Consider the following 14,300-nt stretch of genomic DNA (forward strand, 5'->3'; position numbering starts at 1 on the left):
TGGACAAGTTCCAGATTTTCAGTAGAGCTGCTGGATAGGTCTGATGGTTGGTATCTTTAGAAACAACTCTCCGTATGACAGCACTTACACCTAGTGGTACAAAAATTTAATTACAACACTTAACCGCCAACATGCAGATTGGGACTGGACACTGTCATATTAAAAGATAAGATATAAGATAAGATATACCTTTATTAATCCCCGTGGGAGAAATTCAAATTTCACACAGCAGCATTGTGGAATATAGTGCCAAAAAAGAGTACACTGTACATACAATAGTATCACAAATAAGAATATTACAAAATATAATAGAAAATATATAACTATAAATAAGAAATATATACACCATATGCAATGTGCAGTACAATGGTGTGAAAATATTTTAAGCAGCTTGACTAAAAAACTCAACTGTACATGTGCAATTTAAGATAAATAATATAGGTTTGGTTGAATTAAAACTAGTCTTAGTCAGCGAGGGTTGAAGGTACTGGGTGCTGTGGCGTTGTGGAGTCTGATGGCTGATGGTACAAACAAGCCTCCAAACCGCTTTGAGGCTCGGAGCTGGATCAGTCTGTGGCTGAAAGTGCTCCTGAGCTGCCTGAGCTCAGTGTAGAGAGGATGAGAAGGGTTGTCCATGATGGCTTTCAGCTTCTCTCTCATCCTCTTTTCAGTCACAGCCTCCACACTGTCCAGCTCCATCCCCACCACCGAGCTGGCCTTCCTCACCAGCTTGCTCAGCTTGTTGGCACACCCAGTGCTGATGCCTCCCCCCGCACAGACCACAGCAAAGAAGAGGACACTGGCTACTACAGACTGGTAGAACATCTGTAGTAGCCGAGTGCACACATTGAATGACCTGAGCCTCCTCAGAAAGAACAGCCTGCTCTGTCCTTTCCTGTAGAGGGCCTCAGTGTGATCGGTCCAGTCCAGTTTATTTTTAAGTGTCACCCCCAGGAACTTGTAGGTGTCCACCATCTCTACCCTCTCTCCCCTAATAGTAACTGTGGAGGGGGTCCTCTTGCTGCGCCGAAAGTTCATTTTTATTATTTTTTTATTCATCTTGCCACACTTAACTAATAACTCGTTTAAAATATTTTTTTGTAATTATTTAGTACACTGCTAACTGGGAAAACTAATATTATTACTGAAACAATACTGCTGTTGTGTATGTAAAATGTTGGATATTTGAATGTGAATTATATCCATGTGCTTGTGTCTATAATAATGTTGATGGAACCATGCTGTTACACCCTGCACATTGAACTGATTGATTTGTAATGAGGTCATGGGGCCAACATCTTGTAGAGCTAGGCTTATTCATCTGCGTATGGAGTTAGATTTGTGTCTTTATTACATGCGAGAAAATAAATGATCTGAGAGAAAAAAAAATGTTTCAGAGAAAAAGTTATTACACTGATAGCAAAAAAGCATTTGAGAGAAAAAAAATATTTGAGAGAAAAAGTTTTCATACCAATAGCAAAAAATAATAATATTTGAGACTAAAAAAAGTTTTGAGAGAAAGTATTTTCTCATAGAACATTAAAAAATATAAATTTGAATTTTTAAAAATTATTTCTGAGAAAAAAATACTTTTTTTTAACTCTCAAATATGTGAGTTACCCATCGAGTTGTGTGTGTCATCATCTTACCCAAACATTGGAGTCTCTGCGCTCAACTAAGGCAGCGCATCTATGCCGGTGAATCGGCAATGGTGTAATGATTCAGTTCGACTCCCAAGACGATTCTCACCCGACTGGCCAATAGGAACGTGGCCCCGCCCATGACATTATTTTCACAGCGAGAGCAAAATCCTGACACGAGAGCAAGAAATTGCATCGAGAGTAAAGACTTAGCTTTTGAGGGAAACACATTTTTTTGAGAGAAAATGTTTTCACACTGATAGCAAAAAATATATATTTGAGAGTTCAAAAAAGTATTTTGAGAGAGATTTTTTTTTCTCAGAAATAATTTTTAAAAATTCAAATTTATATTTTTTTTATGTTCTGTGAGAAAACACTTTCTCTCAAAACTTTTTTTAGTCTCAAATATTATTATTATTTGCTATTGGTATGAAATTGGCTTTTTCTCTCAAATATTTTTTTTTTCTCTCAGATCATTTATTTTCTCGCATTTAATAAAGACACAAATCTAACTCCATAGTGTTCACACACACTAATCCTCAAATATCAGCGCTTTAAAAAACAACAACATATTAATGTAACTATATACACACATTGGTGTGCTATATATGTTAAATATTGTCAATCAATGCATTTATTGACTTCTCATTGTCTTTCAGTTGTGTGTCTCTCTGTTATGCATTTAAATTGGCCGCCAAAAACTTCCGGGAATTCTCTGTAGGCTACGTGAGTCACGTGACGATCAAGCATTTTGCCGCGACTCTTACGTCTTAATGGCTCTCGTCTAGTACTGCGTCACTCTTGTTTTATCCAATCAGCGGGCTACGTGTATCACGCTGAGGGTTCACAGTTCAGGGGTTGCCAAGGAGAGAGGAAGATGGCGGCAGGCGGACTGAGCTGTAAGCGGCGCTGAAACAGATTTCATGGGCTGATAATACTGACGAGTAAAGCTGAGTCTGACGACCAATCTTTAAGACTGTACTTAGACGAAATAAGGACGGTAATGGCGCTGCTTTACGGCTTGTTATGGCGGCTCTTGCTGGTTCTGGTGCACGCCAACAGAGCGCTTGTCTCCTGGCTCCGTGTCCGCCTTCGGAGCTGGAAAGGCCGGCTGTGGGAGCGTACGATGGCCGCTCTTGTTCTGCCCTCAGCCCTAGCACGGTTCCCAGACCATCAGAAGAAGTTAAATCATAATAACCCTGATGCTAACGCTAACCCGGTCAACCGTACTGCCAGTCGCCGGTCACGGTGGCTGTCTGACGGCAGGTCTTTGGAGAAGCTGCCGGTCCACATCGGCCTATTGGTCGCGGAAGAAGAGCCTAGTTATACGGACATAGCAAACCTGGTGGTCTGGTGTATGGCTGTTGGTATATCTTATGTCAGCGTCTATGATAATCACGGTAAGCATTTTACACTTAACCCAACTTTGGTACTGGCAGGGACAGTCTCAATCTTCGGGGTGTCTGCTGCTTGTACTTGCTGAATAAAAGCACACTGCTATTCATTTACCATTTAACAATAATAATAATTTTATAATCTTGTTTCTGCTGAAACTACTCTCTCATGTTCCCACCAAGTAACGCTGAACAACTTTAATTCCAGTTGGTTGAACATTAAGGTTAGAAGAGAAAATGTGTTTTATGTCATATTTTTAAATATAATTTTATAGCAAGCACTATCTGTGTTAACTGTTAATTTGCATGTGTATTTTTAGTAAGTAAAGTCTCCCCTGTGTACAACTGCAATTTAATCCAGAGGTTACAACATATACAGATTTCCTTTCACTGAACAACCTCTACAGTAATGTTTATAAAACTGTCTAAACTATACAATTGTTTTCTTATCTCATTATTTAGCCCTTTGTGTTAGAGTCGTTTGATTTGATAAGTTTATTTGACTTTTGTACCTCATCTGAACATAATTTACACAAGCTGAAAACTAATCCTCCCTCCCACTAGGAAAATGATCCACCCCCTGTGGCTTATTTCTGTAATGTCATGTGACTGTAGAGGTTATATTAGTTTGTTCCACATTGTGTGGCTCAGTTGTACAGTTATGCAGGGACTGTGGTCATTTTCCACTCTCTGAGAAAACAGAAATGCCTAAATGATAATATATTATCGAACCTAGCCTGTTGAAAACCTGATATTTATAATTTGGGTTTTAATTATTATACTGGTTTAAACATCCAGTGTGATTTCGTCCAGCCTCTTGTACAGTTTGAATGTCAGGCCATGCACACATACATGTACATGATCCCAGTTTAGAACACACTATGCCTTTTTCTTTGTTAGTATGTATATTCTTTTTGTGCTTGAATTAAGTAAATGACATTACGCTGGCCCTGTCTACTCTTTTCCATCTCATGCATCTCCCTCAGGGGGAGCCATCTTTGAATATGTACCACTGATTATGGTAAATGGTAAATGGACCTGTACTTGTATAGCGCCTTTCTAGTCTTCCGACTAGTCTTTTACACTACGACATGTGATCCCCGACAGGAGCCGGGGATCGAACCCACAACCTTCTGATTAAGGAACGACCTGCTCTGCCTCTGATCCACAGCCACCCTTTTACAACTAGTACTGCCCAATAACTTCAGCTGTAGTAGATTCAGATTCAAATGGAAACCACAGCTTGTGGATGCACAGGACACATAATCTTTGATTCACCACTTTTGTGGGAACTGTTACTTGGAGTAATTGCATTTTCTAATTTAACTGTCAGAGCAGTAATGTTTCATCTTTCACCTGCAGCCTTTACTATTCCAACATCTTAGTGTAATTATTACACTACCCTACATTACCCTCAGGTATTTTCCGGAAGAACAACTCCCGTATGCTGGAGGAGATAGTAAAGCAGCAGCAGGACTTGCTAGGTGTAGACGGATCCAAATACAATGTGGAGTTCCTGAGCAATGGCAGTGACAAACACCAGCACCATGGTAAGTAAAGATTTTTTTCCTTCCCAATAACCTGAACCTTTTGTAAAGGTTGATACCGAGTACTGATCCAATACAAGTGCGTTTAAAAAAAAATATATACGTGTATATATAATATATATATACTGCCCAGCTTCCTTCTCCTCTCCTTCACAGATTACCTATGTACAGATAACTGTATTAACAAATATTTCAGTTAATTATTTTTTAACATGTTGTTAATGATTTAATATACCCTGTCCACCAATTCTAGTTGACATTGCTGAGAGCTGCTTCTTCTCTCTTACTCTGTGCTGCTTGTCACAGCTTTGTAAAACACAGCGCACTGAGACCAGTTTATTACTGTATATAGTATATTAGTGTTCTTTTTGTTATCTGATATGAAAAACAGTTGTCATGCCTACGGCAGCGTATTTCTGCAAAAGTTTCTTGTTATTACAATATATTCTTCGTCTTATTATAATATAAAATATTTCATGTTATAACATGTTAACTTTATTGTTACAACAGGAAAGTTTTCACATTATAACAAGATGAACAGTATATTGTTATAACATGGAGCCTTCCGACTGGTCAGTGAGAAATGAGCTACCTCAAAAGGATAGGGCTCATTCTTCCTTCTGTACAGCTCCATGTAAAGTCCTTAATAGAGTATGCATACTTTCATACTTACTCACAATATCATCCACTGTGCTAAATAACAATAAGGTCTCGCCATTTCTCAATCTAAGCATGAAGTACAACTTAATCAAATCACGTAAATGAGTTTCCTCATTCAAACATGACTTATCACATTATAAGTTGAAACTTGAAAAGTTTGCTGTCATAAGTTTATATGTTGTAATAAATTGAAAAGTAAGTGTGTACATAAGTCATTTATTGCTTCACTCATACTAGACTGCAGTAGATTAAAATTCTTCAAACGACTAAGAATGAAGGGAATGTAAAGCAAAAGGGGAGCTTTTATTATTTGCTTGAAATGAACTCATCCGGTCTCTCTAAATTGCATTAACACAACAAAGACATAAGGTGTAATTAAAGCAGCATCCCAATGCAAACATCTGGGCACTATTATGTTTCCCCCACCACCTTTTTTATACTGCCCAAGCTTCTATGGAAAAAAAGAAAAGAACAAGAAAATTAAAATGAAGTCAGAAAATAGTAAAGTTTGGGCTCTTCTGACATTTTATGAGTTAATCAAGAAAATGGTCAACAGATAAATCGATAATGAAAACAACCATTTGTTGCAGACCTGATGACCTTTGTTCAGTGAACATAGCAGCAGGAGTTTGTAACTGGTTCAGAAAGGGTCTCGGTTTACAGTTTTTCCCCATTGGTTTGGCTAATTTCTTGAAAAAGAAATAACATTCTCAAAACTCTAAGATCATTTGGCAAAACAGTCTTACAGTTCAGCACAACACCATAGTTCACTTGCAAAAGCTCATATCTCTCCCAAAACAGTTCACTCGTGTGTCAAAACTAAATTCCTTTCTCATATAAATAGTCATTGCCCCCAAAATGCATTGTCCCTTTGGCATTGAGTAAGCACTGCAAGTCAAAATGTTTAGATGTTTTGTCACTATGGCAGAGGACCATTGAAATATCCCTCATGTCCACCTGTCAGTCTTAGCCCAGTCCTTCATTGACAATGGTTACTGTACTAGTTTTTTTTGTCTAGCCAACAGAATACAATTGTGTATAAAACTGAAAAAAAAAAAATAGGATTTTACGGTAAGAGTACCCTCCAAGGTTTGACATCAGACATTGCACTCCTACTGCCAAGGAAATTGTAACCATTTTTTTTCACACACATAAAGGTACTTCCATACATCAGAGTTAACAGAAAATGTATACAGCACAATATACTATAATATAAACACAAACTAAAAATAAGGAAAATTATATGTAGCCTACAGTGCTGTAAATAAAGCTGGAGATTCAAAATTAACATTTCTTCACGTGTTTGGCCCATCTGCCTCTGGCCGCCCACTGGCATACACTGCTGTCTGTGGCCACAGATTCGTCAATCACCATATATTCTCCTTGCGTGAACAGGGCGGCGTGCATGTGCACATCCTGCACTGATCCTGTAATATCATCACACGCAGCGTCTATTGCATGGAGCAGGGACCTCGATTTGAGCGATGCTATAACCTCTACCTAAGTGGAGAAGAACTCCTAATAGGATGAGGAAAGGAGAATAAGGTGGTAGGAACACCATGACCATCCTGGATGAGTAGTGAACCAGGCCCTGATGAGCGGGCCACGGTGGAAATTCACATTGTCCCACACAAATACATACTTTGGTAGGTGAGGACCTACGAGACTACTCATTTTCACGGATCAAATCAGAATGAAGGCGGTCCAAGAAGATGAGGAGCTTCGTGTATTGTAGGGCCAAGACTGGGGATGTGGTGGCCACACCATTCTCAGAAATGGCAGCACACATAGTTATATTGCCCCCACGCTGGCCTGGGACATCCACCATGGCCCGGTGGCCAATAATATTACTGCCACGTCTTTGGCCCTTGGCCAGGTTGAAGCCAGCTTCATCCACAAACACGAGGATGTGAGGGGTCTCATTTCCTTCCAATGCCATTATTCTCTACAAAAAATCATCAAATCAGTCATACAGAAGAGTCATACACTAGAGTAACAGAAAATTACATAGGAATGTTCTATGTTCTCCTCCACAAGTTCAATATACTACTGGCCACTACTCCAGTGGTTCCAAACCTGGGGTACATGTACCCCTAGGGATAGGCCTACGCAGAGGTACTACAGAGGGTATTTGAGAGAAAGGGGAGGTGGGAAATCATCAATGACTAGACACACTGAAATGTTACAGTAAAACCCCCAAGTATTAGATAGATCTGCTTGGGAGGCACTAATTGCAGCTCCTTGACCCCTTTTCTTACCATATGTGATATTCTTCAAAATAAAGATTACAATGATAAGCTGCAGTTTTTAGTTTAAAGTTCAAGTCGGATAAAGCAAATACTTGGATTCAGATATCAGGTAAAAGGGGTACTGAAGCCCAAAAAGTTTGGGAACTTCTGTTTAATTGTGAAAAGGTTATAAAGATAGACAACCAGTAACTGACAGCATGGTGTCTTCGTGCTCCTCGGCCTCTTCCCCCTATTCTACCACCACGCACCCTTACTCCTCCTCCTCTTCTTCCTCTTCCTTAAGCAGGCAGTTGTCCTTATTCATTTACTTGGTCAGGTGCCTCCATGTTCAGAAATTGTACTGGTCCTGTTCAAGCTGTATACATACATGTTTGGCAGTATTCACAATCATGGACACTGGACAGCACCTGTCGGGTAACTAAACATATTGTTTGATTGGTCATCTGAGATGTGTGAAACTCCTCCTTCGTTAGTCAAGTTCTATTTTCACCTGACTGTCAATTTATCAAATGTTCCAAGAGATTCATATATGGTATTCATGGTATTAGGTTCTTGACTAATTTTGACAATTTGAACAGACTATTGTGCATGTGGTAACTTATACAATGAAATGATGCTGACATGTTTTGGAGAGAACAACCATTAGACTGAGAATCAACAATCAGTTTAGATCAACAAGATCTATTCACTTGGAAATTGTGCTAAATGTAGGCTACCTGTACTTTAATCATTTGCAAAGATGTACTAGGACATTTGCAATTTGATGAAATGAATGAGAAATTCAATTCTGTTGTGAACAGTTGCCCAGTGGTTTGGATGTTTGTCCATGTTATTTTGAGAATGGAATTTCTGTTTCAAGAAATGAGCCAAACCAATGGAGAAAAACTGTAATACTGATGCCTCTGTATGACCTACATAAACAAACAAGACTGTCAGAGAGAAACCAGCTATTCATATCGTGAATAGTCATCATCATTCATCATCATCATTTTTTTTTATTGATTAATCTATTGATCATTTTCTTGTTTAGCGATTAGCTGCTTGATCTAAAAATTGTGAAAAATGTTGATCAGTGTTTCCCAAAGCACAAGGTGACATCCTCAAATGTCTTGTTTTATCCACAACCCAAAGATATTCAGTTTACTGTCACTGAAACCAGAAAATATTCCCATTTGAGAAGTTGAAATCAGAGAATTTGGACTTGTTTTTCTTTAAAAAGGACTCAAAACGATTAATTGATTATCAAAATAGTTGGCGATTAATTTAATAAATGAAAACAAATTGATTAGTCAACTAATTCTTGCAGCTTTACTTGAAAACCAGGACAAGAGTACTGCCTTCCTTGGCGTGGTGTTAGACTCGTTTTCCAGGCTTTTCTTCCAGGACACAAAGGTGTGTCTCACACTAGTTTAGCACAATAACATCGTATCTATCAAGGTTTACCTAGATTTATTAGTTATTCATCAAGGTAGATAAAAACGGCTCATTATAAGGTAACAAAAATACAACAATTCTTATATTCGGATGATTATACACTAATAAAAACTTACCTATGAATATTATATTCTATTTCTGACAATAGATCCTCCTAAATGTTACACACTGGACCTTTAACACAAAATCCTCTCAAATTAGGGGTGCCTGGTGTTATGTGTATAGAGAATAAAAAGAAAATGCAGTTAAAAATTCTCACATTTACACACATACAGCCTATTAATGATCAAATGTCTTTATGACCGTTTGTAAGCAAGTGTTGTCCTGTATTGTCAAGAAAAACTGGTGGAAAAGCATTTGCTAAAAGGAGTGGGGAATGCTGCTTGCAGCGAGGAAGCTGTGGAGCAGGTGCAGCCAGTTTGCTTGCCGTCAACTAAGGCAGCATGCACACTGCTGTAGTTCCAGTGTCTCCTGTACCCTTTGGATGGGGCACCCCCACCCTGGACTTCCTTTTAGAAGACTGTATAGAAATGTAATTGAAAGTGTTCCAGAATAGTGATTGTTTAATTTGAATATAAAACCAAGATCAGAAATCCCTATTAAATAAAAAGACCAAATGACTGAAGAAAGACAGGGTAGAAACAGCTCAGTGTGATCAGATGGAGCAATGTCTTCTGTTTGACACAGCTTTTTATCAAAATCAAGAAAGGCTTGATTCATTTCTTTATTTCTCATAATTATTTATTCTCCTCACTCCTAATCACTGGAATATATCTCCATTCATCTTGTTTTTAAAGCTGTCTTTGCCAGTACTCTTCCAAATTCTTTTTCCCTATGTTGTAAAATGTGCTCGTCATTCTAGATAGTGCACATTCCATCCTATTATTATAGGTTTCATGTAGCTGGAACGTGAGGTCATATGTTTATTTTAATGTTGTTTTTGCCTTATTTAACAGAAATGAAGAGAGAATAAGCCTTTGTGTTTTGTTTTTTTTTATCCACCAACCATTTTATTGTTTTGATATTGTGTGTTGTGTGATATACAGTGGTGTCCTGCAGGCCCACAGTGAAGGTGTTGTCTCCAGAGGACGGAAAGCAGACCATTGTCCAGGCAGCGCAGCAGCTCTGTCGCTCTGTGGAGAACAAAGAGAGGAGCTCCAAAGACATCAGCGTCTCCATGCTGGACATACTGCTAAGAGGTACCAGTTCATGGCTGTGTGTGCGTAGAACATATCAATCACAATCAATGAGTCTTGTGTTTGGGATGCACTCTACCTCCAAGTCCAACATGTCTCAGCTTTCTATTTTGTTTTTATGTTACGTTCTTAATATGAGGTTTGTTGCCAGGTTTTCACATATGAGAAATTTGACTTGGTGTTTTAATGCATAACAATAAACAGTTAGTAGAAAATATAAAGAAAGATTAGTCAAGATAGAATTATCAAATAGAAAACTGACAATAAAATATGTGTGTCTCAAAGAGTTTGTGCCCGTTGTGTCCACAGTGGCTTTTCATTATGCTATCTTATACTTCCTCACGTCTGCTCTCCTCCTGCAACCCAGAAGTTGTTCCTACTCCGTCATCATGAAGGATCTCCCAATTTCTTAAATGCAAGGAGAGATGAGGAGCTTAAAGCGAGGAAACACAGATGTATCCTGCAGAGAAGTCCTTTATCTGTCCACCGATTGTGAAATTCTGGGCCAATACACATGTTTAGAATAATAGTTTGGCCGATAGCCCAGGCTGATACTGATGTGTTTTTTGTTACTTATTTGCCCTATTGTGCCAGGAAAGCAAAGAAATCTAAAAAGATCATCTTCTCTGCCTTGTTGAAGCTCAGTCTGTTTTTCTTCTCATGCAAGACGTGAGACACAGAGCTGAATAGCCAGTCTGTCGTGCTGCTGCATGGAGCACATCAGTGTTTTGCATGCAATTTGAGCCAGTGCTGGAAAACAACCAACAGTACATTTAACCAACGCAAAACTGATGTAACACAACAGATAAACATCAGCCATTTTATTTGTTGATGTTCGTCAATAGGGTGAATATCTCCTTTTATTAAGTGGCATGGTCGTCATTTTAACCACACTACACCTGTTTGTATGTTTGACATGATTGACTATCTAACTGACCATATTCAAACAAAATCCAATCAGTCTTAATTCACACAGATAATTCTCGTTCTTAGCACTGCTTCCCAACCTTTTTCCTGCAGGGAGTCTTTTCTATCATTGAGTAAACTGACTCAGTGACATATTGTATGGCTATTTCATATTATATTCAATGTGTAACAATAACAGTACAGGAGAGCTAAAATAATATAAATTGAACCAAACTAGTGAACACAATAACTGCAGGAAGTTAGTGTAAACTGAGAGATTGTTCATTTTGAGCAGATTATTTCCTGTGAATATAGCATTAGAGATGAGTTTTCCAGTTTTTTTGCGACCCCTAGTGGGTGTCCTGACCCCCTGGTTGGGAGCCACTGGTGTCGTGGAATAGTTACATGGTGAGATAATGTGTCGTCACATTGTGTGAGTGGTAAATCATTTCCAATATAATTTAATTACAAAGTGTTAATTAACGTAAACACATTACGCAGCTATGTAACTGCAGATAAAAATAATAAAAGTAAATAAATAACCTAAGTAATCGTAACAAATCTGTACATGAATTAGAAGATTTAAAAGAAATATTAAATGATGATTAAAATCAATAACAGTAATAATACTACAAATAATCAGTTATGTTAGACAAAATACATATCTAAATTAATACGGTAAGGTTATAAAATTGTTTCTAAATAAAGGTTCTGTGGATATTTGTACCAGGCGGTTTGAGTGATACACCAACATCATAAATAACTTTTATTTATATATATATATATATATATATATTTCAAATGTTGGAAGTGTTGAGTTCATATGGATGGTGACATGCTGCCTGTCTGTGTGCTTGTTTCAGAGTCAAAGAATATTCCAGACCCTGAGCTGGTGGTGAAGTTTGGTCCTGTGGACAGCACACTGGGCTTCCTCCCCTGGCACATCAGACTCACTGAATTCATGTAAGATTCTGTCCTTTTTTGGCTCTTTGTATTAGTTGTCATTTTGATTGTGAAAAAAAAGCAACACCATTTGAACAGTAGATGGCAATGTTTAACTTGTGATGTGTTCAGCTGTGTTTGAAATGTGTGTCCTGCTCTGTGTCCTCAGTTCGCTCCCCTCCCACAGAAACGTCTCCTATGAGGACTTGTTGGGCGCCCTGCAGCAGTACAGTGCCTGTCAGCAGCGGCTTGGCCAGTGACGTGTGGGCCGGCATCAGGTTCTTCAGAGAGGAGAAGTGTGGGGTTCACACAGTCAGAGGAGAGTTTGGACAGGTGGTGACACCTCCATGCCTTGCTGTGTCTCTGACTCTGTCCATCTCCTGGATCCCTATCAGACTAAGACTGCTCAAAGACGTGGAAACAAGGAGACAACTCACTTCCTGCCACCAGCTCTTGTCTTATAATAAACTCACATTCCAGGACTTCTGGAACGTGCTCTCCAAGCCAAGAGAAAATAGAACATCAGAGACACACACTGACATGAGAAGACCGTCTGCACAGACTCAGTGTCCCACAAACCCTTTTCTGTCCTCTCAGACCCTCTTGCTCATTGTTTGTCATTCAGTCTCCAGCTGCTGTTTACTGCTGAGCACTTGCCTTCACTCAGCAGATAACAAGGAAGAAACGAGGCTTTGTGCCCATCCTCGTGAGGCATCCTGGGAAATACAGCTGCACTGTATGGAAAAGCTCAACTGCCAACAACAAGAGTAGAACAGCGGAAGTTGAGCACAGGGACAGAGTGGTTAATACTGTGTAAATAAGAGAAATTAATTTGGCTCTGTGTTTGTCCCTGTGGCCTCCAGCTTGCAGTCATGTGTTCATGTGTAGTGTTGCTTCAGACACATACAGAGGTTGTTTAAGGTTCCTGTTAGACTGACCAAGCTCTGAAATAAAGAAATGCACTGTGTGTGTTTGCTGACAGCCCTGATAGAAAAGTCAGTTTTCTGTCACTTTAAAGGATAATTTCATGACAGAATAATCTTAACTCCCCCTAATGTCTGTCTGTCTGTCTGTCTGTCTGTCTGTCTGTCTGTCTGTCTGTCTGTCTGTCTGTCTGTCTGTCTGTCTGTCTGTCTGTCTGTCTGTCTGTCTGTCTGTCTGTCTGTCTGTCTGTCTGTCTGTCTGTCTGTCTGTCTGTGTAATGAAATTCACTGCTACTAGATGTCACACCAGCACCAGCATCTCAAATCAAAACCAGAACAATGGTTGCTACAGCCAACCAGATTCCACTTACAAAACCAGTAATTTTACCTTACAGAAAATTGTAAAACACACCAAAACTGTCTTTCTTAGTCTTTCCAACAATCACCAACTCTGGTCGAAATAAACCCTTACTTACCTATCTGTCAGATGACACAATATTTGTATAACGGGCTACCATGACGACAATGTAAGCTAATAATTGGTGACAAAAGGCCTTGTTTTTGGACTGACAGGCATCATTGTGTTATGGAAAGGATCCCTGCAGAGATAAACTTGTTTAAACTTTGTTTAATCAGAAATAGCCGTAATATTGCTATCACTCTCCACTAGACAAAAACATTTAATTATACCTTGCATATTATTGTAACAGCATAACTTCATTTAAAATGGACAGAAACAAAAGAATAAAATGAATTCCACTGTTTCAACTATCACCAACTCTGGTTTAGTCGAAATTAAACCTTAATTCACTGATGTAGATGATAAAAACAGCAGTTTCAGTCGCTCTACTCCGCTGCACACGGAGCAGACTGGATATGGAAACAAACCACAGAGAGGCTGGGATAGCAACACAGGCAGAGAGAGTGTGACACCATGACTCAACTATATATTTACATAGAGAATAGTTGTTTGCTGCTATATTAATGTTTTAAACCTGACTTCTAACCTTTAACCAGTCTTGACTATCTTAGTTCCCTTAACTGAGTTATCGGTTATCACAACCAGAGGTCCAATTGGATTGAATGATGACAACTTAGCTGCATCCACTGATCCAGGCTATGAGATGATATCTAATGAATGATGAAACTCCACAGAAAGCTACCAGGTGGAACTGGAGTTTAGATTATGATGTAACTCTTTCACAACTTGGGTCTTATTTTCATAGATTCAAAAACATAAGTAATAACTTTGTACTGACCAAGACATTGCTCTGAGGTATATCTGCTACAGAGACTTGGGAATTGAGAGCTTCTTCTTTTGTGAAAGAATTACATGGAGTTTTCAGCATTTCTTTTTTTTAAAAATTGCCATTACCCTCAATAAACCAGAATGCACTGCTGCCACAAAA

The 14,300-nt window shown here is 38.8% G+C and overlaps 1 protein-coding gene across 2 annotated transcripts; it reads left to right on the forward strand.

Moving 5' to 3' along the window:
• The first annotated feature begins 2,480 nt into the window (after nt 1–2,480).
• On the forward strand, nt 2,481–14,300 carry nus1 (NUS1 dehydrodolichyl diphosphate synthase subunit). Of its 2 annotated transcripts, XM_051378604.1 has the most exons (5): nt 2,482–3,040; nt 4,453–4,584; nt 9,971–10,123; nt 11,890–11,989; nt 12,138–14,300. In XM_051378604.1, the coding sequence occupies exons 1-5, from the start codon at nt 2,644–2,646 to the stop codon at nt 12,226–12,228; spliced, it is 873 nt and encodes a 290-aa protein (XP_051234564.1). In that variant the 5' UTR covers nt 2,482–2,643; the 3' UTR covers nt 12,229–14,300. The 2 variants fall into 2 exon arrangements, with proteins under 2 accessions (XP_051234565.1, XP_051234564.1); XM_051378605.1 differs by lacking the exons at nt 11,890–11,989; nt 12,138–14,300 and adding an exon at nt 10,488–11,870 and having other exon boundaries at nt 2,481–3,040.

This window comes from Dicentrarchus labrax, unplaced genomic scaffold, assembly GCF_905237075.1.
Source record: "Dicentrarchus labrax unplaced genomic scaffold, dlabrax2021, whole genome shotgun sequence".
Classification (NCBI taxonomy): domain Eukaryota; kingdom Metazoa; phylum Chordata; class Actinopteri; family Moronidae; genus Dicentrarchus; species Dicentrarchus labrax.